This window comes from Pogoniulus pusillus, chromosome 16 (genome assembly GCF_015220805.1).
Source record: "Pogoniulus pusillus isolate bPogPus1 chromosome 16, bPogPus1.pri, whole genome shotgun sequence".
Taxonomy (NCBI): domain Eukaryota; kingdom Metazoa; phylum Chordata; class Aves; order Piciformes; family Lybiidae; genus Pogoniulus; species Pogoniulus pusillus.
The window spans coordinates 24,259,946-24,283,627 of NC_087279.1; the positions used below are offsets into that span (position 1 = coordinate 24,259,946).

A 23,682-nucleotide genomic window follows, 5' to 3' on the forward strand; every position below is an offset into this window, starting at 1 on the left:
TTTCCTTGGCCTTGTCCAACAGACTCTTTTCCTGATGATGGAGGACTGCTGCCCTAACCCAGTACAGTTCTCCAGAGCACCAGAAGGGTCACTGACAGAGAAGGCACTTCTGTACTCACTGACCAGTGGCCTCTGGTACACACACAGAGGATCTCAGTTACCAAGATCATATTAAGCAGATCATCAAATCCAAAATCAGTTCCTCATCCTCCTCCTCCACTTTGGCAGCTAAAGGCTTGAGTTTCCGAAGCTAATTGAATTTTAATGTCTATCTAAACTGTGTGGAAGAAATCTGTTCCACTAACAGGTTCCATTTTGTAAGTTACTCCTATCTCAATAAATCTGGACAAGTATAGTTAGAGACTATTATTTATGGCACAAAAAATCAGTATCATCATAAAACTGCTGACAGCACTCAGCTCTTAGGCAAAAACTGCAGAGCATGAGGAAGTTCATGATGATTTAAGCAGTGGAGAGGTCTTAATTTTATGGAGACTTTCAACACAGTAGTAATCCTGTCCTCCTTAAACCCAGAATCATAACGAAGCATGCTGTTAGAAGTTAGCAAAGAGAGATTACTGTTGACCTAGAAAAACAGAGCCTGATGACCTAATTTGCACCTGCACTTTCACATGTTAGACATACTGTGGCATCCCTTTTTCACCTTTAATGATATGGGGACACGGCCTCAAGTTGTGCCAGGGGAGATCTGGGCTGGATGTTAGGAGGAAGTTGTTGGCAGAGAGAGTGATTGGCATTGGAATGGGCTGCCCAGGGAGGTGGTGGAGTCACCGTCACTGGAGGTGTTGAAGCAAAGCCTGGCTGGGGCACTTAGTGCCATGGTCTGGTTGACTGGCTAGGGCTGGGTGCTAGGTTGGACTGGCTGAGCTTGGAGGTCTCTTCCAACCTGGTTGATTCCATGATTCTGCTTCTTTTTCAAACTTCCTGTGCCTGCTCTGCACTGAGACATGCCTTCTGCAAACCACTGGAGCACATTAGCATGCTTGCCTGCTTGCTCTGACGAGAGGGCAACACACAAAGTCCATTCCCTGACTCTGCTACAGCCTGAGCACAAGACCAGAGGAATTCTCCCTGATGCATTATGCACAGAATCACAGAATTGTCAGGGCTGGAAGGGACCTCAAGGATCACCTAGTTCCAACCCCCCCACCATGGGCAGGGACACCCTACCCTAGGGATCAAGTTGCCCAGAGCCACATCCAGCCTGGCTTTAAAACCCTCCAGGGATGAGGCTTCCACCACTTCTCTGGGTGACCTGTTCCAGCATCTCACCACCCTTATGGCGAAGAACTTCTTAACATCTCATCTGAGTCTTTCCTCCTCTAGTTTTGCACCATTCCCCCCAGTCCTATCACTACCTGACACCCTAAAAAGTCCCTCCCCCATTTTCTTGTAGGCCCCCTTCAGATACTGGAAGGCTACATTAAGGTCTGCTCAGAGCCTTCTCTTCTCCAAACCCCAACTCAGGGGCTGTAGGCATGGAGTCTCAGCCCTTTCAATTAGGAGCTTCCATTCCACCCGTGGAAACAACTGGCCCATATTTTGCAAGTGCCTGTTGCTTTTGTAACCAGCCTCATGAAAATAGTGATTCCCTCTGCCTTTGAAGTCAGGAGCAATTCAAGTGTTAATCCAGTCAGGAAATGCATAACTCCTTCATAAGCAGTACAGAACTTAGAGCTCTGTATCGCAACTGTACACACTAAATCATAGAATGGTTTAGGGTGGAAGGGACCTCAAAGCTCAGCCAGTTCCAACCTCCTGCCACAGGCAGGGACACCTCTCACTAGAACAGGTCACTCAAGGCCTCATCCAACCTGACCTTGAACACCTCAAGGGAGGTTGTGGAGCACAGAAGCACCCAATGTGATCTTTGATCACATTGGGTGCTTCTGTGCTCCACAACCTCCCCGGGCAACCTGTGCCAGTGTCTCACCACCCTCACTGCAAAGAACTTCTTCCCAACATCCAGTTTCAATCTCCCCTCTGCCAGTTTAAACCCATTCCTCCTCACCCTGTTATTACAAGCCCTTGTCAATAGTCCCTCTTCAGCCCTCCTTTAGCCCCCTTCAGATACTGGAAGGCCACTATAAGGTGTCCTCGAAGCCTCCAGGCTGCAGAGCCCCAACTCTCATAGCCTGTCCTTATAGGAGAAGTGCTCCAGCTCTTTGAGCATCTTCTTGGCTCTCCTCTGGACTCGCTCAAACATATTTAATGCACAGACACATGCACACAAAATGCATCCACGGAGGTCTGCCAGAATAAAGCGAGACAGAGAACAACAGGAATGTGCTTTACTCTATGAAATAGACTTCTCCATTCTCCGTGTAGGCCATCTCCCAGTTTTCCGGCAGAGGACCTAGGTTATCCTCGGCAGAAGGAGGTAGGTACTGAGGGAGGCTCTGAGATGGTTCCGTGGTGGGAAGGTTGGTGTGGCTGTCGCTGGCAGACGGTGGGGCTGTCTCTCTCAGGCTCTGCGGGTTGCGCTCCTCCTGGTCACCAGACTCTGCTGAGAATGAGCAAACACAAAGCGAACTGAAGATCCCATTTGCTTCTCCGGCCTCGTCCTTACAATTCTCCTTTCCTTGTTTATTAACTCAGAAGGCACAGCAACAGATGAACCGAGGGCAGAGGCTCTGCAGTCTCTGTGCCAGCAGGGACAAGCCTGCTCTGCCCACACACATGCTGCCAGGCAGGCCCCAGCCAGTGCAAGTGAGAAGCTGTGAGCAGCTGCTGTGCCGACTCTAACAGGCCCTGCTGAGGTACCAAAGCTTCCCAAGGTGTCTGGGGCCAGCGCTCGCTATGCAGATGGCTTCAGTGGGTTTCTGAGCAGGCTTACGAGCTCACTCCCGCAGTGCCAACTGTGGGACAGGGATTACGAAAACAAAATTTCCTGTTTGAAGAATGATCAAAAGAGGAGAATTTTACAAGCGGAGATGGCAGCCAGAAGCTCCAAGTCAACAAGCCAGTGGTGAGCATCTTCAGTGCAACGCAGCTTTTTTACATTAGAACTCAGAATAATTGTCAGCACTGCAGCATGTCCACTGCTGCTGCTCACCACTGCCTGTTCTGGCTGCCTGAGCTTTATCCCACAGCTCGTCACTGCCTCCTTCCAGTCAAACTCACTCAGGAGGATTTTAGGGTGTATCTGGCCCCCCTCTCTAAGGAAACCTTTCCAATACTTACATCCATGCAGTTTTGATCTGTATCCATGAAACACTGCCATTCATTCCCTCCACACCTAAGCACAGTAAATGCTCTCCATAAAGCAAGTCTGTGTCCCTAACATCTTCACAGATTGCTTCTGGCAATGACAGGCAAAGTCTAAAATCACCCCTGGGTCTACCAACTGGACTCTTGCAGGTGATGAAAGCTGATGGCAGTAATTCCAAATGACATGAGACCACCATTCTCCAGAACCAGCAGCAGACAACACACAGAGCAAAAGACAGGGAGATCAGTGCCTCTCACTGCCAAGTCCCAAGCAGTGACACTGAAACAGCTTCACAGCCAAGACCTTGCCTCTTCTCTCCAGACTGGAGGTCATGGATCTCCTCAATTCAAGCCCACAACCTCCAGTTTTTTTAACTGCAGCTCTTGCACTATTTTCAGTCTGTGAGCTGCCATTACAAAAAGACAAGACACTGAAAATAATACAATTGGGAGGAGAGAGAAGAAAAAGATCTAGAGTACACCAGCATCCTCGGCTGACTGCTTTCTAGCCTTCATGGTGTTCAGTATTTTTAGGTAGAAGCTGACAGGATAAAGCAGCATGGATGAATCATAGCCAAGTCAAGACTGTGAGTGTAAACATGCCAACGTCTGGAAAACACAAGTCACCAAGAGGTCTTCTAAAGAAGTAGGAGCAGTTTAATGTGGCTAGCACAGTTAAATGTGAAATAAGCAGAAGGAATCACTTCAGTATATGAGAAATAGCTCTTTTCTTGATCCTGTGCCCATTTTAGGGAGGCAAGGGGCCAGGGTGTGATAACGTTGTGACAAATGAGCTGCATCTTCTGCACTTCATCTCGTGAAGGAAAACAAGGGAGAGAAATGAAGCTCCGCTCAGTTCAGGGGCACCAAACTGAGATGGGCAGCAAGGAGGCCAGCCAGCATTCCCACAAGCTTCCTCCCCATATCCAACCCTGTGACTGGGATCTCTGTTCAGTGAGACACAAGTCCTTCACAAAATACAGTTTGTGGCCATGCTCCAGACCTCATTCCTGAAAGCAAGCACTCCTCGTTTTCTGGAAGGTACCTTGGAGAAGAGCACCCAGCAGTGGGATGTGATGGGTCTCTCTAGACACAAGGAAGGGGAAGGGACAGCAATGGATTCAGGGAGAAGCAACAATTACTTTGAAATGTAATCCTGGTTGAACTACTTCATCATGTTTATAACTGTCAACCTTAGCTCAACTCTTCCTTGAGCTTTCTGCAACTAATGGATTTGAATCTTCCCCTTTCTTTCTCTCCTCCAGCTCAGTGCCTCAAGAGCCTTTCAGAAGACACAACTGTGCATGTGATTGTCCACCCCTGGACCTCTGCCATTCATCTGTTGCTGGCCGCTTCTGTCCAGGACTGACACCTTTGCAGGAAACTCATTTAAAACCAAAGCCTCCAAAAAAAGAAATCCCCTCTAAAACCCCTCTCCGTGCAGCCTAACTGATAGACGGCAACAGCTTTGTTTTACCTGTGAAGCTTCTGCTCATTTCAGGTACATCATCCTCTTCCTCATTCTCTGTATGCACTATGCCAGCATTTTGCATATCATTGTAAGACTTGGTTCGCTTTGGGGTCGACTGCTTGGAGCCAGACTGCAGGTTTTGCAAAGCATCGGTGGAAGTCACTTTCCCACTGAGGGGCTGGCTGGGAGGCTTGGGTGTTCCATAGTAGTTACCTAGGCAATAGAAACACATTTGCATCTTCAAAAGGGAACGGTTAATAGCAGCAAGATCTCCATTTTAGTCTCAGTTCCACCAAAATCTCTGCTTCTCCCCACAGGTAAGCAACTAAAGAAACACACTCTATGCCAGCTCTGGGCTGGGGGGCACATACTTCATCTCTACAGCTGGCAGGGAACTATTTCTTGCCTTTTACGTTATTCTTGCTGAATCTAAGAGGAGAAACAATGGTTGCATTGTTTCAGTGCACTGAGTGTAGAAGGACTAAACCAAAAAGCAGGCAGGGTGACTAGCAAAACTTCATCTCCTTACATCTGAATTTCAATGAGTAGCCCTTTTACATGTGTGCACCCACACAATGCTGTGGCAGATCTGGAGTGAGCCCTGCAGCAACTAAAAAATTCATGTCTGCTATCAGGCAGAGAAGTGATGAAAGGCTGGGTGGCCTGCTTTAACACACAGGTTCTTTGGGGCTGGATGTCGCACTTAAAAAGCAAAAACTACTCTCCAAAATAACACTTTGTCAAAAGAGAGACAAGGAGAGGTGCCACGTGGCACTGCTGGCTTCAAAGAGGAAACTCAGCAGCTGGGCCAGCTTGGGTAGAAGTGAACCCTCAGACCTTAAAGAAAACTTGAAGGGACAAAGGTGTGCCTACAGTTATGCAAAGGCACAGCTCCTGGCAGCCATCACCAGAAGAGACCAAACAGTGCTGGGGATGCTTCACTGTCATTTTAAGTGCCTGTGGAAGAAATGCAGAGCAGTGCAGGTTCACTGATGCCAGAGCAGCTTGGAGGTCTTTTGCTTCACCTCAAACACCACAGATGTGCTTGACTTGCCCTGAAAAGCTCCACAGGAATCCCGGGTCTGGAATTATTGACATAACCATATAATTATACAATAACGATGTTATTAATCATTTTCCTTTGCCACTTTCAGATTCTAAGGGTTAACTTAAAAATTTCCCTGTGTTCTCTGACACGATAAATACAAAGCATGCCCTCCACACAGCTTTCCATAAACCCACGTGGGAGTACACACAAAGAGCTTCAATTGTGGCAACAGCACAGAATTCCCCTCTAAAATATACATGCACATTTGATTACATTCTTTATCTACCACCAGGGGCTATGTATAACCTAAAAACCTTACTTTTCAATTTTTCAGTACATAATTACATTAACATCCGTTCCAGAGGAAGCCTGCATGACCCTTTATCATCCCTGTTACAGCAGAGGGAAGCCACATGCCAAAGGCAGATTGTGCAAAGACACCTCAAAACCTCACCTCATCATTTTTCCGTGTATGCATGTATGTTTCAGCTGCAGAAGGAAACAGCATCATTCACACACTGAGATATGGCACAAGTTAGCCAGGCAGCTCTGCACTGACCTGCCCTACTGCTACACACAGGAGTCCCAACTCACCCAATGTATTTCATACTACTCAGCCATCACACACAGAATCATAGAATCATAGAATCAACCAGGTTGGAAGAGACCTCCAAGCTCAGCCAGTCCAACCTAGCACCCAGCCCTGGCCAACCAACCAGACCATGGCACTAAGTGCCGCATTCAGGCTTTGCTTCAACACCTCCAGGCATGGCAACTCCACCACCTCCCTGGGCAGCCCATTCCAATGCCAATCACTCTCTCTGACAACAACTTCCTCCTAACATCCACACTAGACCTGCCCTGGCACAACTTCACACTGTGTCCCCTTGTTCTGTTGCTGCTTGCCTGGCAGAAGAGACCAACCCCACCTGGCTACAGCCTCCCTTCAGGTAGTTGTAGACAGCAAAGAGCTCTGCCCTGAGCCTCCTCTTCTGCAGGCTGCACACCCCCAGCTCCCTCAGCCTCTCCTCACAGGGCTGTGCTCCAGGCCCCTCCCCAGCCTTGCTGCCCTTCTCTGGACACCTTCCAGCATCTCAACATCTCTCTTGAATGGAGGAGCCCAGAACTGGACACAGCACTCAAGGTGTGGCCTGACCAGTGCCAAGTACAAAATGACACAGCCTTCCTTCAGTTTGCAAGCACTACTTGTTCATCTCAAGTCCTCTCTAGCTGGCTGAATTACCTTTTCCACTAGATCATCTAAGCCCCTTACAATCCCTGAACTGTACTTGCTGTCAGATGGAGGGTAAGACTGACCATACCACAGGGATTGTTCATGTCTTAACACTGTCAGAACTCAGCCTGTGACTCTGAAAGGTCTCTGAGCACATCAGGAGCAAGAGAGACTGAATCACACTGGCTTAGGCTGGTAGAGGCCATCTGGGAAGGTCACTTTGGGTTCATGTTGCTACCTTTCCCCTTCACTGCTTTCCAGAAGGAGAAAAAGTCTCTGTTACAGAGCTGGGGATGGAGAAGTCAGAGGAGCTACTACCTCCAAGCTTCTACAGCTGGAGTACTAGGACAGCAACACGTGCAGGTTTGTCTTAACAAGGTGTGTTCAAGCCCGTGTACAACCTCATGGATTCAGCTCCATAGGAGCAGCAACACTCTGCAATGCTTTCATCTTCTGTTCATCATTTCAGAATCTTAAATGTACATTGATGCATAATTTATAGGGAGAAAGAAATTACTTCTTCTGGAAAGAGCCTCTAATGGGCACGGAGGCTCCTCAAGCAGGTTGCAGTCTCTGCAAGAGAAATGACTCTTATGCTCCAGATACTGCAGGGTTAGTTCACACAAAAGGGGAGGAATGGGGAAGGAGTGCAAAGGGAAAACACAAAGGCAGGTGGGCAGGAAAAGGATAATCTACCCTGCTATCATCCTATCTTCTTCAGCATTCCTCCTGGATAGTGCTGCTACTCTGGGGTTGGGTTTTTCCTTTTGTTTTTCTGGACAAAACGTGTTTCCTGAGGATGTTAACTGCTAAGCAGACAGCTCCACCTGTGTGCAACCTATGTGGGAACAGATTTATTTGTGGCACTGAACATCACTACTTTGTGCAAAGTTTATTTTGGGTCTGTTGCAAATGGTTAAATTGTTTTGTGATGGATACAACAAAGTGAGACCAGGGGAAATAGAGATGTTGCTGGTGTTGATTTTAGTTCCACCTGGATAAGAACAGAGAAAAACCATAGAATCAGCCAGGTTGGAAGAGACCTCCAAGCTCATTCAGGCCAACCTAGCACCCAGCCCTAGACAACCAACCAGACCATGGCACTAAGTGCCCCAGCCAGGCTTGGCTTCAACACCTCCAGGCATGGCAACTCCACCACCTCCCTGGGCAGCCCATTCCAATGCCAATCACTCTCTCTGACAACAACTTCCTCCTAACATACAGTCTAGACCTCCCCTGGCACAACTTCACACTGTGTCCCCTTCTTCTCTTGCTGCTTGCCTGGCAAAATAGACCAACCCCACCTGGCTACAGCCTCCCTTCAGGCAGGTGTAGACAGCAATGAGCTCTGCCCTGAGCCTCCTCTGCTGCAGGCTGCACACCCCCAGCTCCCTCAGCCTCTCCTCACAGGGCTGTGCTCCAGGCCCCTCCCCAGCCTTGCTGCCCTGCTCTCAACACCTTCCAGCACCTCAACATCTCTCTGCAATTCAGGAGCCCAGAACTGGACACAGCACTCGAGGTGTGTCCTGAGCAGTGCTGAGCACAGGGACAGAAGAACCTCCCTTGTCCTGCTGCCCACACTGCTCCTGAGCCAGCCCAGGATGCCATTGGCTCTGCTGCCCACCTGGGCACACTGCTGCCTCAGCTTCAGCTACTCTCTATCAGTACCCCCAAGTCCCTTTCCTCCTGGCTGCTCTCAGCCACTCTGTCCCCAGCCTGTAGTGCCGTTTGGGCTTGTTGTGGCCAAAGTGCAGAACCCTGCACTTGGCCTTGTTCAGTCTCATCCCATTGGCCTCTGCCCACCCATTCAGTCTTGCCAGGTCCCTCTGCAGGGCTCTCCTACCCTCCAGCAGATCCACACCTGCTCCTAGCTTGGTGTCATCTGCAAACTTACTGATGCTGGGCTCAGGCCCCTGGTCCAGATCATCAATAAAGATATTGACCAGGACTGGGCCCAGCACTGATGTTAGCATCCACTCTCCAGCTCCAGAGAAATCACAGAATCAAGCAGGTTGGAAGAGACCTCCAGGCTCATCCAGTCTAACCTAGCAACAGCCCTGTCCAATCAACCAGACCATGGCACAGATGCAGTCAATCTTTGAGATTTGCTCCTTTTCAGTTTCTCTAGCAAGAAGCAAGGCTGGAGTCCCTAAGAGGCCACAGAGAGCTGCTCTTCAGCAGAACAAAGGTTCCTCTCAAGCATTTCAGGTTTGCTGATATCAAACTCCTCTGGCACTTTTCCAGCCAGGCGTGGCTGCCGGTACCAGCACTAGTGAGCATTATTTTGTGCCAGCACAATGTGCTGTCTCAGAGGCCCCTTACAGCTACATGTGAGCACAGAAGAGCAGATCTGAACCCGAAAGGAGTCTGGCTCTGCACGCGTGGGGTTTGTTCCGCACAGTATGGGAAATGCAGGCAGCGAGGCTGAACTTTTCCCTGTCCTCCACAGGAGGCAGCTTCAGCCCGAGTCAGTAATCCACAGAAGCAGAGTTCTTCCCTCGGGACACGCAGGTCTGGAGAGTAACCCAGCTCTCAGGGGAAAACTGAGGAAGACAGTTCCAGCCCAGCTTCCAGGTGACATGGTGAAGGCGAGGAAATGGAAACCCTCCCTCTCCCTCATGTTTGCTGTATGCAGTCAGATCTACTTCTCCAAGCAGTTCCTTCTGGAGCCAAGGCTTGTGGGCTGGGGGCAGACCATTAGGAGGGGCTGGCACTTAAAATTCTCATCAGAACTCCTGCTTAAGCCTAGAAATTAGAAGGAGAAAATATTTACCCTGTGACTCAGCAATCCAAAAGTGCACAATTAATAACTGGCAGCGAGCAGCCCAGCAAGAGATTTTAAACCACTCAGACTCAACATTATTTGTCCAAATGAATTCTGTCAGTGCTTAGGAAAAAGCATACATTGGAAAATATGCTTTAACAGGGCTTTGTGAGGCCCTTGCAGGGGCTAACTCTGCAGCCAGTGTAATCTGCAGTGACTATCCACTCGGCTCCATTAGCAGCATGCCACACATGCATACACAGGCAGCTGCCACCCCAGGGGACCCCAACACGGTTCCTGCAGTCAGCACTGTCCTTACGGCAGGACTCCCCAGAGCGCTGAGCTCAGGTGAAGCACTGCGAAACTTCTGAGGGCTGTGCCCCAAATGTGAAGTCCCAAAGCTGGCAAAGAGCAGCTTGTGTCTCAGATGAAGCACGTTTCTTCATCAGGACAGTGGGAAAACCTCTACTTGGCTGTGGAAATGCCAGTTCTGAAGCTGCAAGCATGGCAGAAACGATACTTTCCCATGTCCAGTTCCTAATTGGAACTGGGCTTCTAAGCTTTACCCTCTTCTTATAATCACATTTGGATCCCACTTACAGTAACTGAATTAATAGCTAATAACAATGCATTCCAATTTTGGGCTCCCCAGTTCAGGAGACACAAGGACCTGCTGGAGACAGTCCAACAGAGAGCCACAGGGATGAGTGTGGGACTTGAGCATCTTCCCTACGAAGAAAGACTGAGAGCCCTGGCACTGTTCAGTCTGGAGAAGGCTGAGAGACCTGATAAATGTGCACAAATATCTGAGGGGTGGGTGTCAAGTGGCTGGGGCCAAGCTCTTTTTGGTGGTCAGCAGCGATAAGACAAGGAGCAACAGCTACAAACTGGAACAGAGATGGCTTCCCCTCCACATGAGGAGAAACTTCTTTACAGTGAGGGTGACAGACTCCTGGAGCAGGCTGTCCAGAGAGGTTGTGCAGTCTCCTCTGGACACTTTCAAATCCACTTGGATGCCTTCCTCTGCAAACTACCCTAGGGGATCCTGCCTTGGCAGGGGAGTTGGACTGGATGATCTCTGCAGCTCTCTTCCAACCTTTAATGTTCTGTGATTCTGTGATCCACATACCACTAAGTGAATTCCTTGTCATCACCTTTCACTAACCCTTGTTTTGTTCAGTCCCTTAGTGCTTAAAACTTACTTAATCACAACTGAAGCTTGATGGCAACTTTTGCAGCCAAAGCCATGACTCAATCCATGCACTCTAAAGCACTGCTCAGGAAAGTGCACAGAAATAACAATTAGAGGGAAAAAAAAGGGAAAACCCAAAGGTTAGCTGTTTGGAATGAGCTGATTTCTCCTCATCTCCTTATCTCTAAGTGCTGGCAGCTTACACATTTTAGCATCACGCAGAGTACTTAGACTTTGGTAACAGCTAATCACAACAATAGGATAAGTTCACATCATCATAACACTTCCTTCTCTGCCAATTCAAGCACTGATCACAATCAATGCAAGCAATCTGCAACAGCTTCTACCCTGTCCCACAGCTTCTGAGCTAAAGCAATGGGACACAGTCTCAAGTTGTGCCAGGGGAGGTCTAGGCTGGATGTGAGGAGGAAGTTCCTGGCAGAGAGAGTGATTGGCATTGGAATGGGCTGCCCAGGGAGGTGGTGGAGTCACTGTCCCTGGAGGTGTTCAAGGCAAGCCTGGGTGAGGCACTTAGTGCCATGGTCTGGTTGATTGGCCAGGGCTGGGTGCTAGGTTGGACTGGATGAGCTTGAAGGTCTTTTCCAATCTGGCTGATTCTATGATTCTGTGTTGTCAGCAAAGAGTTTTTAAGTTTTAGAAACCTAGTAGTGAGGGAACATTTGTCATCTTTCAAAATAAAACATTCTTATTTAACATTCCCTTGGTGGCCAGTAAACTCCCAGACAACCTTAAGCTGGTTACGTGCCCTAACATTTGAAATGTAGTTCACAAAACCCACACCAGTTATGTTACCCTTAAGTAACATAACCACAAATCTAACTGGTAAAAACACTGCTTCTGGAATAGGCAGAAATACACAAGAATAGAGACAATCTAAAATGGTCTGACATGAAATGGATGTGAAAGTAGATGTTTCACCTTGCAGAGAGAGAAAATGAGACCACGGAGTCTGCTGGAGTGGGGACAGGGTAGTAGAGCCAGCACAGAGAGGTGAAAGAAAGCAGAGGAGTACTATGAAAGGTCATCATGAGCTTAAGCACTAATCCCAGTGGTACGATATCAGTTGAAGAAGGTGGTCCCAAACTCTGTATTCCAGTTGCATTGAGCTGCAGGTGTTGGCTTTACAGCAGCTATTCTCTTCTCTGGGGGAGGAGAATTTGGCTTGCGTTTCTGACACAAGGAAATTGAGGCCTGGGACTAGGAGTGCATTTGTCTTTCTGGGAAGGACCAAGCAGAGTTCTCACAGTTCTGACTTTCTTGATGCCTGCTGAGAGGCATAATTTTGCAATTAAAAGACTCCCAAGAAACTCCAAAGCCTCTGTGCAGCACAGAGGACCCCGCGTCCACGAGAAGTGCATCTGCTCTTCAAAGCTACTGCTCTGGGTTAACAAGGACTCCATGAACAGCTCATGCTCTAAAAAGCTGTTCATAGCCTACTGTATGGATGCAAATGGGTATTTGGGGAAAGAGACTTGAGAGAAGCAGCAGAATTAAGGGAGGCCTTGACACAAAGACTTTAAATGTAACTATTACTGTAATTATTTTCTTTTCTGAGATGTGGCTCTTCTCTGTGCTGGGCAAGAACCAAAACCATTGACCCTTAGCTTTAGCAGGAGAGCTTCTGCTCATCATAGCCAGCAGCAGCGCTTGCGTCTGATGGGCACAGGATGAATTGAATCCTGGAAGCAGAGCTCCTGCTACGGTGTTTTGTCTGTTCTCTTTCCTGATCACATTCTGCTACAGATTTCTACATTTAGATGACAGATCTGGCTGCTGTCTGTGGGACTCACCTAGCTGCAACTGCACATTGATTAGCAATTGCCTTGAGGAAATTCAGAGTATCCAGGCAACCAGGAGGAGGCCACAGATACAGCATCTGGATCAGAAGCAACACATCAGCAACAGAAGAGATCTTGGAGAAATGAACCCATAATATATGCAAATCCAATTTGCTTTAAGTAATAGATTCTTTGTCAATTTTTGCAGCTATTAATGGAGAGGTTAAAGGAAAGATCTGCCTGAGTCTCACATTAAATTAGTCAGAACATTAGAATCCTCACATTTCAATTTATGTTTGAAATCTAATACATACTCCAATTAGTGTCTGTAGAAGCAGAGACAGCACAGCAGAAAGTCACCTGCGGATCAAATCAGTCTCATCCATCCTGATTATTCCTGTGTTGAGCTATCGCTAGGTATTGCCACATGCTGCTGTTAACACTCATGTACAGTTGTGTCCAAGCACACTCAATGCATGGAAAACTTCTAAAACAAAGCAAAGATACTTAAAGCAGCACACAAGCAAAAAGACCCTGGGGCACGAGGTGGCCATGGCGGCTCAGGGAGGTTCCTGAGCCCAACTGTATCACAGCAACTGTTGCAGCCACATACAAACCCTCAGGATCAGCGCAAAGGAACCTGTGCCCGTGCATGGCGTACAGACAGAGCACTGGAGAAGCAGCTGGAACACACCCTACCTAGCACAAGGCTGTAACAACCATACCAAAACACCATCCCACAGCCACTGCAATACGCAGCTCTGGCTCTTGCAAATACTTCCTTGTTTATGTACATATATAGATGTACTTTCAGCACAACGATGTGCCCCATTAACACCTTGCCTCTCCAGAGGGCAGTGGTGTGTACAGGGCAGCTCACAGCAGAGGTAAGCTCTGCGGTGGCAGGGAAATGTTGGGGCTTGCAAAGGGCACAGAAGAGCTGCCCAGCTGCAATGGAGCTGAGTGACACCATCAAGGAGCAGCCAACTCTGGGGACAGTCCTGACCACATCCAGTACCAGACTTCAGCATATCTGAACAGGGGTATCAGCATATCATGAGTGATGAAGCTGGTGAGGGGCCTGGAGCACAGCCCTGTGAGGAGAGGCTGAGGGAGCTGGGGGTGTGCAGCCTGCAGCAGAGGAGGCTCAGGGCAGAGCTCATTGCTCTCTACAGCTACCTGAAGGGAGGCTGTAGCCAGGTGGGGTTGGTCTCTTCTCCCAGGCAACCAGCAACAGAACAAGGGGACACAGTCTCAAGTTGTGCAGGGCAGGTCTAGGCTGGATGTTGTTAGGAAGTTCCTGGCAGAGAGAGTGATTGGCATTGGAATGGGCTGCCCAGGGAGGTGGTGGAATTGCCATCCCTAGGGGTGTTCAAGAAGAGACTGCATGGAGCACTTAGTGCCATGGTCTGGTTGATTGGCCAGGACTGGGTGCTAGGTTGGACTGGCTGAGCTTGGAGCTCTCTTCCAACCTGGCTGATTCTATGATTCTCTGTCAGACTGTGGTTAGACAGTAAAGGATGCCTCAAAAGACCCTGAAATCTAACTTATTACCCTTCTCTCCCCCCCCCCCCCCCCCCCCCCCCCGCCCAGTGTTTGGGAGCAACCTTTTCCCACAGGGCTTTTGTTATAAATTACATTAAACCCAGCAAAATGGAGGACATGAAAAATGTCTTACTCAGTGTGCATGAAGAGAAGTCAATCAGGAATGCCATGTGAAACTCAAACCCACTCTAAAACCCCATCAAACATTTGACTATTTGCTTTTAAAGTTACTCAGCTACCACTTCAGCTGTTTGGAGAATGAAGACCTGATCAGCAGGTTACAGCAGTGCAGCAGCATTCCTGCTCAGCACCGATACTTATGCACACTCAAGAACGTGTTGTCTTGTTCTATTACTAGTGACTAAAACAAGAACAAACAAGCAAAGTGTGAAAGCCAAGGAGAGAAAAAGACTCTTTCTGCAGTGCACAGGTGTTAGTAACTGGCTATTTGACATGATGCACTGCAACAGTGCTAAAGCAGCCATTATGATTTGGTGACTCTGTCTGTAGCATGGAGACAATAATAGGCGGATCTTATCTTATTAGGCGGAACATGTTCCGCTGCATTGGCATCCCCAGCATCTGCCACCCTTACTCGCCAAGTCTTCTTGTCATGTCTGGCATGCCACTGGCACAGCTCTCATTTCAGGCTTGTACCAAGCTGGCGAGGCCCATGGGCTGTGAAGGCACCAGAGGAGCAGCAAAGAAAATCCAGTAATGTTGCTGAAGCAGCTGTGGGAGCAGGGCTGCTGCAGAGAGACCCAAGGAGAGCTAGAACATCAGGTCAGTTAGGCTAAAGGCAGCTTGATTTGAAGCATGTTGCTGAATACACCTCTCTGCTTCAGCTGAGATTCTAACTGCCCTATTAAAGTAATGTATTACCCTCATTAAGTACCACAATCTAAGACCCTGTCTAGAGTATCTAGTTTTATACACTTCAAAAACGTTAGCAAGTCACCCCATTACATCTTAGTCATGAGACTAATGCAGATTACTTATTATTTCTCTTGGCAATCACATAACACTTGTCCTGAGAATGAAACATGATGCCTTGACAATATGCTATAACCTAACAACCCTGCACAAGGTACAAAGTGCAGCACTTTTTCTTTTGAGGATCACTAAGTGCTGGGTGGCCGTTCATTAATACAGCCTGCCCAGAGCCTGCTCACACAGCCAGCCCCATGCAAAATTCAGTCACCACCCTAACGCCTCTGTGCATCTCTGCACAGCACCCATCCCCACTGCTGCATTCAACAGCCCTCTGAGGCACTGCTGCTTCCACTCTCCCTCTCCAGATAACTGCAGGCACAGGACATCTGCTGAAATATTAATGAAGAAAGAAGTGGGGGTTTTAATACTCTCCAGGACAGTAACCTGAGTGAAGTATAGATCAGTTACCTGATCTGCCCAGGGCCACTCAGCCGCTGGGCAAGAATTGGGAATAAAATCTAGAAGCTGTGGTCCTGCTCCAGCAGCCCTCCCTCGGAGGCTCTGTGAGTCTGCAATTCAAACGCAGAGTAATTGCAAAACAATTAGCAACCCACACAACTGCCCCCGCGCACCCGCCACTATTTCATGCCCTAAAGGAGCAGTCAATAAATGCCTGAGATGACAATTATTATGATTTCCTATGCACCAGAAGGCCTCGGCAATGCTCACTTTAAAAAGATTTTTCCTTCCTAAGGAGCATTGCCAATGGCAATTACTAACTGGCCCGAGCGTGTGGGGTGCAGCTCCACCAGCACACACGTGCTGCAGCGAGCACCGACGCTGCTGCTGCATCAGAGCCTGGGCCAGGGCTGCTGGGTGTGCTGCTTCCAGCCTAGTCAGAATATTTTAGTGAGGACAAAATAGATCTTAGAATCATAGAATCAGCCAGGTTGGAAGAGAGCTCCAAGCTCAGCCAGTCCAACCTAGCACCCAGTCCTGGCCAATCAACCAGACCATGGCACTAAGTGCCCCAGCCAGGCTTGGCTTCAACACCTCCAGCCACGGCCACTCCACCACCTCCCTGGGCAGCCCATTCCAATGCCAATCACTCTCTCTGACAACAACTTCCTCCTAACATCCAGCCTAGACCTCCCCCAGCACAACTTGTGACTGTGTCCCCTTGTTCTATTGCTGGTTGCCTGGGAGAAGAGACCAACCCCACCTGGCTACAGCCTCCCTTCAGGTAGCTGTAGGCAGCACTGAGGTCACCCCTGAGCCTCCTCTTCTGCAGGCTAAACAACCCCAGCTCCCTCAGCCTCTCCTCATAGGGTTTGTGTTCCAGGCCCCTCACCAGCCTTGCTGCCCTTCTCTGGACACCTTCCAGCACCTCAACATCTCTCTTGAATTGAGGAGCACAGAACTGGACACAGTACTCAAGGTGTAGGCTGTGAAGAAAAAATAGATACTAGGCTGTGAAAAGGACACAATGCTGATGTCTGCTGCACTCATAGGCTTACTGAGACATATAAAAACAAGAACAGAAGTATAGATAAGACAGAGTGAGTGTGAGAGTCTCTATCTATCAGAGTCAGAGTCTGTGTTTCTCCCTTGGGCTGCTTCTGTGTAACTAACTAATCCTTCTGCTTCTAACTCCCCTTGCCAATCCTCCAAACTCTGCCTGCAAGTAAGGCAAACTCTGGGATAAGACAGAGGGGCAGAAAGAAGGTGGAAGGGTGGTTGGGAGTCCCTCCCATGGACTCTGGTTTCTGGGAGGGCTGCTGTGTTTCTGTATTACCTTTAATTCCTATATTTCTGTATAGAGCTGCAGATATTTGTGATATATTGTAAATCTCTGCTTGTATCTTGTGCTAAGCTGTGAATATAAAGCTTCATTCCTTAACCTCCAGCTGGCTGAGTCTAGCCTGGGTGATTTCATAAGAGTGGGGAGGCAAGTAACTCTCAAACCATCGCACTGAGATTTCAGCTCCAGCTCCTCAATTCATGCGATCAAGACGTATGGGGAGGAAGAAGTGTCTAGGCTTCAGGTTTAAAAATCAGCAGGTTAAAATTGGAACTGAAAAGCTCAGGAATTAAGGCTTGCAAACATCCCGCCTGATTACAACTTCTGGAGCACTTTGGGCACAGAACAGAACAAGGACTTGATAGGTGACCAGAAAAGGAGCTGCATTCACTGGAATGTGAACCAAAAACTGTCCAGATGAACCTATTTGCAGTGCTTGAGAGGAAATAATAATGACATTATGCAGCCCAGCAGGCAGGACTCACCTTTTTCTGTCCTGCTGAGCTTCCAGTTTCAATCCTTGCAACCAGAGCACTTTCAGTACCCTGGCTGTTCTCTCAAAACCTGATACACTCTCCCACTCTTTTATAGTTTCTGACTGTCCTGTTTGCTCTTTATTGTTTCCAGATCAATAGTATCCACATCAGCATCAAAGTCCCATGTACTACCCCTCCTCGGATGGCTCCTTGTTATGCCTTTAGGAGGCAAACAAAATTGTCACTCAGTCACATCAAAACTGTATCTTCATCATTTGGGTCAGATTCCCTCTCCAGCTGCTGAAACACAGCACAGAAATGCAGAAGATCCATCCCTCTCCCCCACCACCGTAGGCACATGCTTACAAACTAAGGGCACGAGGGAACCTTGGAACCACTCTGACCCCAAAACATCACCCTCCTGGGCCAACAAAAACTTCCTCATTCATTACTACTCTCCATTTCATAGCATTCCCCTTCTCTCATCTCTAAATCACTTAAGCACATGGTAATCGAAAGCAAATCTGTCTTTGCTATTGTGTTTCCTACTCAGTACAATAGGTAGTATTACCAGTAACAAAAGCCATGCATCAAAGGTACTGTTTTACTGTGTACAGGGTTAATCCTCCGGGGGGAGTGGTCTTGAACCTGACTCCAGGTGGTCTTGACCCCTCCCCAGGGGTGGGTCTGAACACTAGCAGGTGATGGCGGTTAGCCCACTCCCCCTTCCTGTCAAAGATCCATAAAAGCAGGGGGACTTCTTTGTCTCTCTCTCGCCTGCATCCCTGCTCAACAGCAACCACCGTCCTGTTCCTGGTTCTCTTTTGTCTCACCATGTGGCCATCACCCACGAGGCAGACAAAACCCACTGCCATCAAATCTGCTTGCATATTTACATTGTTTGTACCTTGCTTCCCCTTCCCTCTGTCTTTGTATCTTCCCTACCTCATGTAGCTTTTATTTATTGTTAGACTTTTCTTCTTTTAACTTCCAAATCGCAGTGAGATTATTTATTTGAGTCTGCAGAGCTTTCCCCTTTCTCCATCTAATTCCTTTTCTTTTGGGAAAGAAGGGGGAAGAGGGAAGGGCATCTTAGAAACTGTTATTGGTTCTATCAAACATATCTGAGTCTCTGGGAAGTTTAAATTAGAACTGAAACATATTGTTTTATTCAGAGAGAAAGAGAATATTATTTCCTTTTGTTGGTTTCCATCTCTGGTTTAGAATAAGCCATCCCAGGTAGGGTCAAAAATACAATCAGCTACATCACAGTGGTAGTTTTTTGTTTGTTTGGGTTGTTGTTTTTTTTAGTACAAGAAAAAGGCAGCAGCAAAATCCAGCATGAAACAAACAGTAATTAAAGTAATCTGAGACTATAAAGCTGGGTAATAAGAAAGACTGGGAGAGCAGAAGTCTAACTTACTTTGTGGTCTGGGACTTTATTTTGGCAGATTTGTTGCTTGGGTTTTTTCTTTTTGTAACTCAGTGGTGATTGAAGTATTGAGTCTGAATCACACCATCTTCCCAGAGCTAATCAAGATCAACGCTGCCCGGATCAATACAGTGACTAAATCAGATTTCCCCCAAAAAGTACAGCGGAGCCATTACAGGAAATCTCCAAAGGCAGCAAAATCATTTCTTGAAGCTGTAAGTGAAAAATGAACTTTCTCTCTTTCACATTCCACTCAAGCAGGGATGTGTCTGGACGCATGTGCGTACAGATGCATCATCATTATTTGCTTTATCCTCATCGATTTTGCCTTCCGCAGCCCAGCTCTCCAGAACCACTCACACCAGTGGCACTGATGGCAATGTGGAGAGAGGCTTTTCAGGATTTCTGACAAATGATTCCTTCAGAGTCTGGACACTTCTATTGCCCACCACAATTAAATATTCATTAGACTTGGGAGACATCAACCTCACCTTCAGCAGCTCGAAAGAGCAACCCAGGAAATCTAAACAGTTTAGCTGCTCCTGCATATAATCATATAAGCAATGAAATGACCACCTTTAGAGCTGCCCCAGACGGGTACAGCAGCTCCTGCAAAACTAATTCCTAGCATGTCCCAGGAGCCAGCTTACAGACAGTTATCCATTTTGCCTTTCTATGTGGAAAGGTCACCAGAACAAAGAGGATCAGGAAGTAGCGGTGAGGTAGTTCAACTGATCTATTTCGAGCACCATGACAAAGAAAACTAATTTAGTGTTATAATTAGAAACACAGAGAGGAGAAGCTCATTTTGGAGAAGTGTTAGTGTTGGTGCTGATGGAGCTAATCAGCTCAGGGAGGTGGAAGAGTGAAACTAAATTATATGTTTAGCACCTTCACACAAAACAGGTTGGACACTGAAATTCTCTGCAGTTGGGAATAATGCAAGGCTTAAAGGTGACCTTACAAAGGAGTTTTTAAAGAAGCAGACTAAACAAACAGTGTTTTCTTAGAGCCTGAAACCCAAGCCCACATGTCAAAGTCTTTTCTGTTCACATTTGATGATTTGGTTTTGTTGTAGGGTTTTGTTTTTTCTTTCAAAGACTATTGGCTATTTGTGTAGGTCCTGGTTTTTAATCTGCTTCATGTTTATAGAATCACAGAATCAATCCACCTGGAGAACATCCTGAACATTTGGGGCACTATAGAGAAGAAGAAAGAGCCCATGTGCTGTTCACTCACAGATCATAGAATCAGTCAGGGTTGGAAGGGACCACAAGGATCAGACAGTTCCAACCCCTCTGCCATGCCCAGGGACACCCTACCCTAGAGCAAGCTGCACACAGCCTCAGCCAGCCTGGCCTTAAACACCTCCAGCCATGGGGCCTCAACCACCTCCCTGGGCAACTCATTCCAGCCTCTCACCACTCTCATGCTCAACAACTTCCTCCTCACCTCCAGGCTGAACCTACCCATCTCCAGCTTTGCTCTTTGTTTCTTATTAAGGGCTGCAAGAATAAAGCTTTTTCAACTTCTAAGTACAAAAGGATCCACTTAGTTCCTTGCAAATGGAAATATGACATGAACAAGATGAAGTAAACTGGAAGAACTTCCAAACCTGTAACTATCACTTTTTATTATCTTAAAGAGGCACTTCTGAATGTCCTCCAGGGGAAAGAAAAAAAAACACAGCACACAAAAAATGAACAACCCAAAGCAAGCAAACATCAACCAAGAAAAACCCACAACCCCCACAAAGAAACAAACCAAACCAAGCAGAACAAATAAAAATCCAAACCAAACAACCAAACAATACAAAGGAAACCTCTCAAGAGGACTTTTCAATTTAAAGGAGCTCTAGATTTCAGGTTGAGTTACACGAATCCTGTTGTGTATCTAAACATGGCCAATTTGCCTTGCATTTCATCCGAGAGTCAAAGCTATCTTTTCCCAGCTCTCACCACCCTCCCTCCCCGTGACATTTCAATGCCCCTTGGCTGTCTCAGTGCTGCTGTTTGTAAAGCTGCGCTGTAAAAAGGATCAACACAATGCTGCGAGTTAGAAGTGATTATCTAAGAATAAAGAATGGGGTGAAAAAGAAAAAGGCCAAAAGCAGTGCATCAAGTAGCTGCACAGTTGAGACACAATTGGGTGATGAAGGGTGTGTGCTTAGGGAAGATGAACAGACAGCAGGAGGAAAGAAAAAGTGAACAAGGAGGCCAGCCACAGCATATACAAAGAACAGATAGGTTTCCACTCCCTGCCAGATTTTCTTCACTCCAAATTTAGTTACTGGATTGCATACTGGATTTTCCTGACCTGCTGACGTTAATGCTTTAAGGGAAAAGACAAAAGCACAGCAGTAGTGGAACTCGTTCTTTCAGGGTACAAAGGAGTAGAGCATTAGGGTGGAAAAGGAGGTCCTAACTTGAGCTAGTTAAGTGAGGATGATACAAGTCTAGCACTCTATCAGGGTTACTCGAAGTGCTTCTTCACTGCCTGTGGCTCCATACCTTCATAAGTTCCTACTTCCAGAAGAGTTCCCTTTCGCTCCAACTCCAGAAACTTCTCCACAGTCAGAAAGTCATAGTCCACACCAGGCACTTCTCCTTCTCTTGGAGGGCGGGTTGTGCCTGAAAGGGAAAATGAGCACATTAATACAGTTTCTTGCTTCTCCAGAGTCAAAACAGTACAAAAGTGATATAGTAAAGCATCAGCATCAAAAGAGGTCAAACAGAAGTCGGGAGCCCAGGTAAAAAAAAGCCAAGATGTAGGTCACAGGTGGAGCTGGCAGCACCAATTGTTCCACTCCATGACAACGTTTTTGGTATCCTCAGAAAGACTTCCTGGCAAATAGATCTCTCTTATCACATGCAGAAACACAGCTGCAAGAGTTTGGCATCTGGGAATATGCCAGCAATTACCTTCCTGCTATTGGCACCGTCTCATACTTCACTACAACTGCAACCTGTACTCTCAGATAAAGAATTTTTTTCCAGCTTCTGTTCTTTCTGCATCACTTCACCTCATCAAATACTCTTTTACATCACAAAACTGGTGAGGGGCCTGGAGCACAGCCCTATGAGGAGAGGCTGAGGGAACTGGGGGTGTGCAGCCTGCAGCAGAGGAGGCTCAGGGCAGAGCTCATTGCTGTCTGCAGCTACCTGAAGGGAGGCTGTAGCCAGGTGGGGTTGGGCTCTTCTGCCAGGCAAGCAGCAACAGAAGAAGGGGACACAGAACAAGGGGACACAATCTCAAGCTGTGCCAGGGGAAGTCTAGGCTGGATGTTAGGAGGAAGTTGTTGGTAGAGAGAGTGATTGGTATTGGAATGGGCTGCCCAGGGAGGTGGTGGAGTCGCCATCCCTGGAAGAGTTCAAGCAAAGCCTGAATGGGGACACTTAGCGCCATGGTCTGGTTGATTGGCCAGGGCTGGGTGCTAGGTTGGACTGGATGAGGTCTCTTCCAACCTTCTTGATTCTGTGTTCTATGATTCTAGCATCTCTATTTTTATTCAGTGTTACAAAGTAATTGTAACACTGAATTCAGTGTTACACGAGACAGTTCTGATGCAGCATTCCCCCACACTCACTGCAGAGATAAGCTGCAAACTCTTTTCACTGATGTTCACCTAGTAACTCACTCTGAATCTCCCTCTAGCACATGACAATTTAAACAGTGCCCATGAAGAACAGGGCACTAACCACTGCTGCCCTGCCAGCTCTGAAATTCTTCTCCCTTCTGACCAATTTGCAACCCTTTGAAGCGTGGTGTAAGATGAGTCATTTCATGACTTTTTGTGAAGGTGGCTTGGGCCACTGCATTTTAGGTCACTGAGCACAGCTACATTGATTAAGATCGATTTCTGTTCAATAGCCTTTATTTTCCATGACTCTGGAGGCTGGAGCTAGCTGGATGCTGTACATCTGAGATTAAGTATAAGTGACATTCACAGATGGTCCAGTAAACTGAACTTTCAATGAAAGAGCAGCATTAGAGAGCTGAAAGTGTTCAAGTGCTGTGGCCACAACCAGTCTCCTGGCTTGGGAACAACTTCACAGATGTGGAGACTATACCTAACATTTAATGAAGCATAATTTCTCGCTTCTGTGGGACTCTTCAGGCCCCCAGGGCAGTGCCTTCTCAGTGAACACAACTTCTTAAATCCTCTATAAAAGAACTAAAGGGAGTATAAAAAAAGCTGAGTTTCTTCTAGAAACTAATTGGGAAGATGCCAACTCTCAGAAGTTTAAAGAGCATAAATCTATCATGTCGGCAACTGGCAAATGTTTTCCTCAAGTGCCAGGGAAGCAGAAAGTCTCTTTGTGCTCTCTGCATCTGAGAGGCAGTTCAAAAGGTCAGTCCTGCCAGAGTGACACCCTTGAAAGGCTATCACTAGATCCATTTCCTTGATAGATATCCACTTTCTCTAACATTCTCCATTTCTTGTTTCAAAACAGAAATTCTCTCTCATTTTTTACTACTCACCATCAGCCTCTGGATGGGGCTTTAAGCAATCTGATCTAGTGGGAGGTGTCCCTCTCTACAGCAGAGGGGTTTTGTGCTTTTTCTGTCTATTCTGTGTCAATAGATGAAGGCAGAAGGAAGAAAAGAAAGAAAAGGGAATGGAAATGGTGATGGCTATCTTCAGCCTACTGGCAGAATTATTCACTCCTATTTGAAAAGATTCAAAGTTGCACTCTCTGTATTCTTGAATCCTTACAGCAAGACTAGGATTTCTGCTGAGTAGCTTGTAGCAGAG

General features: G+C 47.3%; 1 protein-coding gene and 1 long non-coding RNA gene across 20 annotated transcripts in view; one reads left to right on the forward strand and one right to left on the reverse strand.

The window, feature by feature from the left end:
- Window positions 1–23,682, reverse strand: part of MAGI1 (membrane associated guanylate kinase, WW and PDZ domain containing 1) — a 474,320-nt gene that overhangs the window by 84,343 nt on the left and 366,295 nt on the right. For 17 of the 19 annotated variants that reach the window (XM_064157031.1, XM_064157024.1, XM_064157035.1 and 14 more), the window contains exons 3-5: window positions 21,437–21,556; window positions 4,709–4,915; window positions 2,317–2,527 (exon numbers count right to left, since the gene is read on the reverse strand). In XM_064157031.1, coding sequence (XP_064013101.1) covers window positions 2,317–2,527; window positions 4,709–4,915; window positions 21,437–21,556 — 538 coding nt within the window. The remainder of the gene's footprint in view (window positions 1–2,316; window positions 2,528–4,708; window positions 4,916–21,436; window positions 21,557–23,682) is intronic. The other 2 variants (XM_064157030.1, XM_064157020.1) reach the window with 1 other exon arrangement.
- Window positions 18,892–19,486, forward strand: LOC135182242 (uncharacterized). Its single transcript, XR_010305119.1, has 2 exons — window positions 18,892–19,141; window positions 19,264–19,486. It is a non-coding gene; the product is annotated as an uncharacterized LOC135182242 (long non-coding RNA).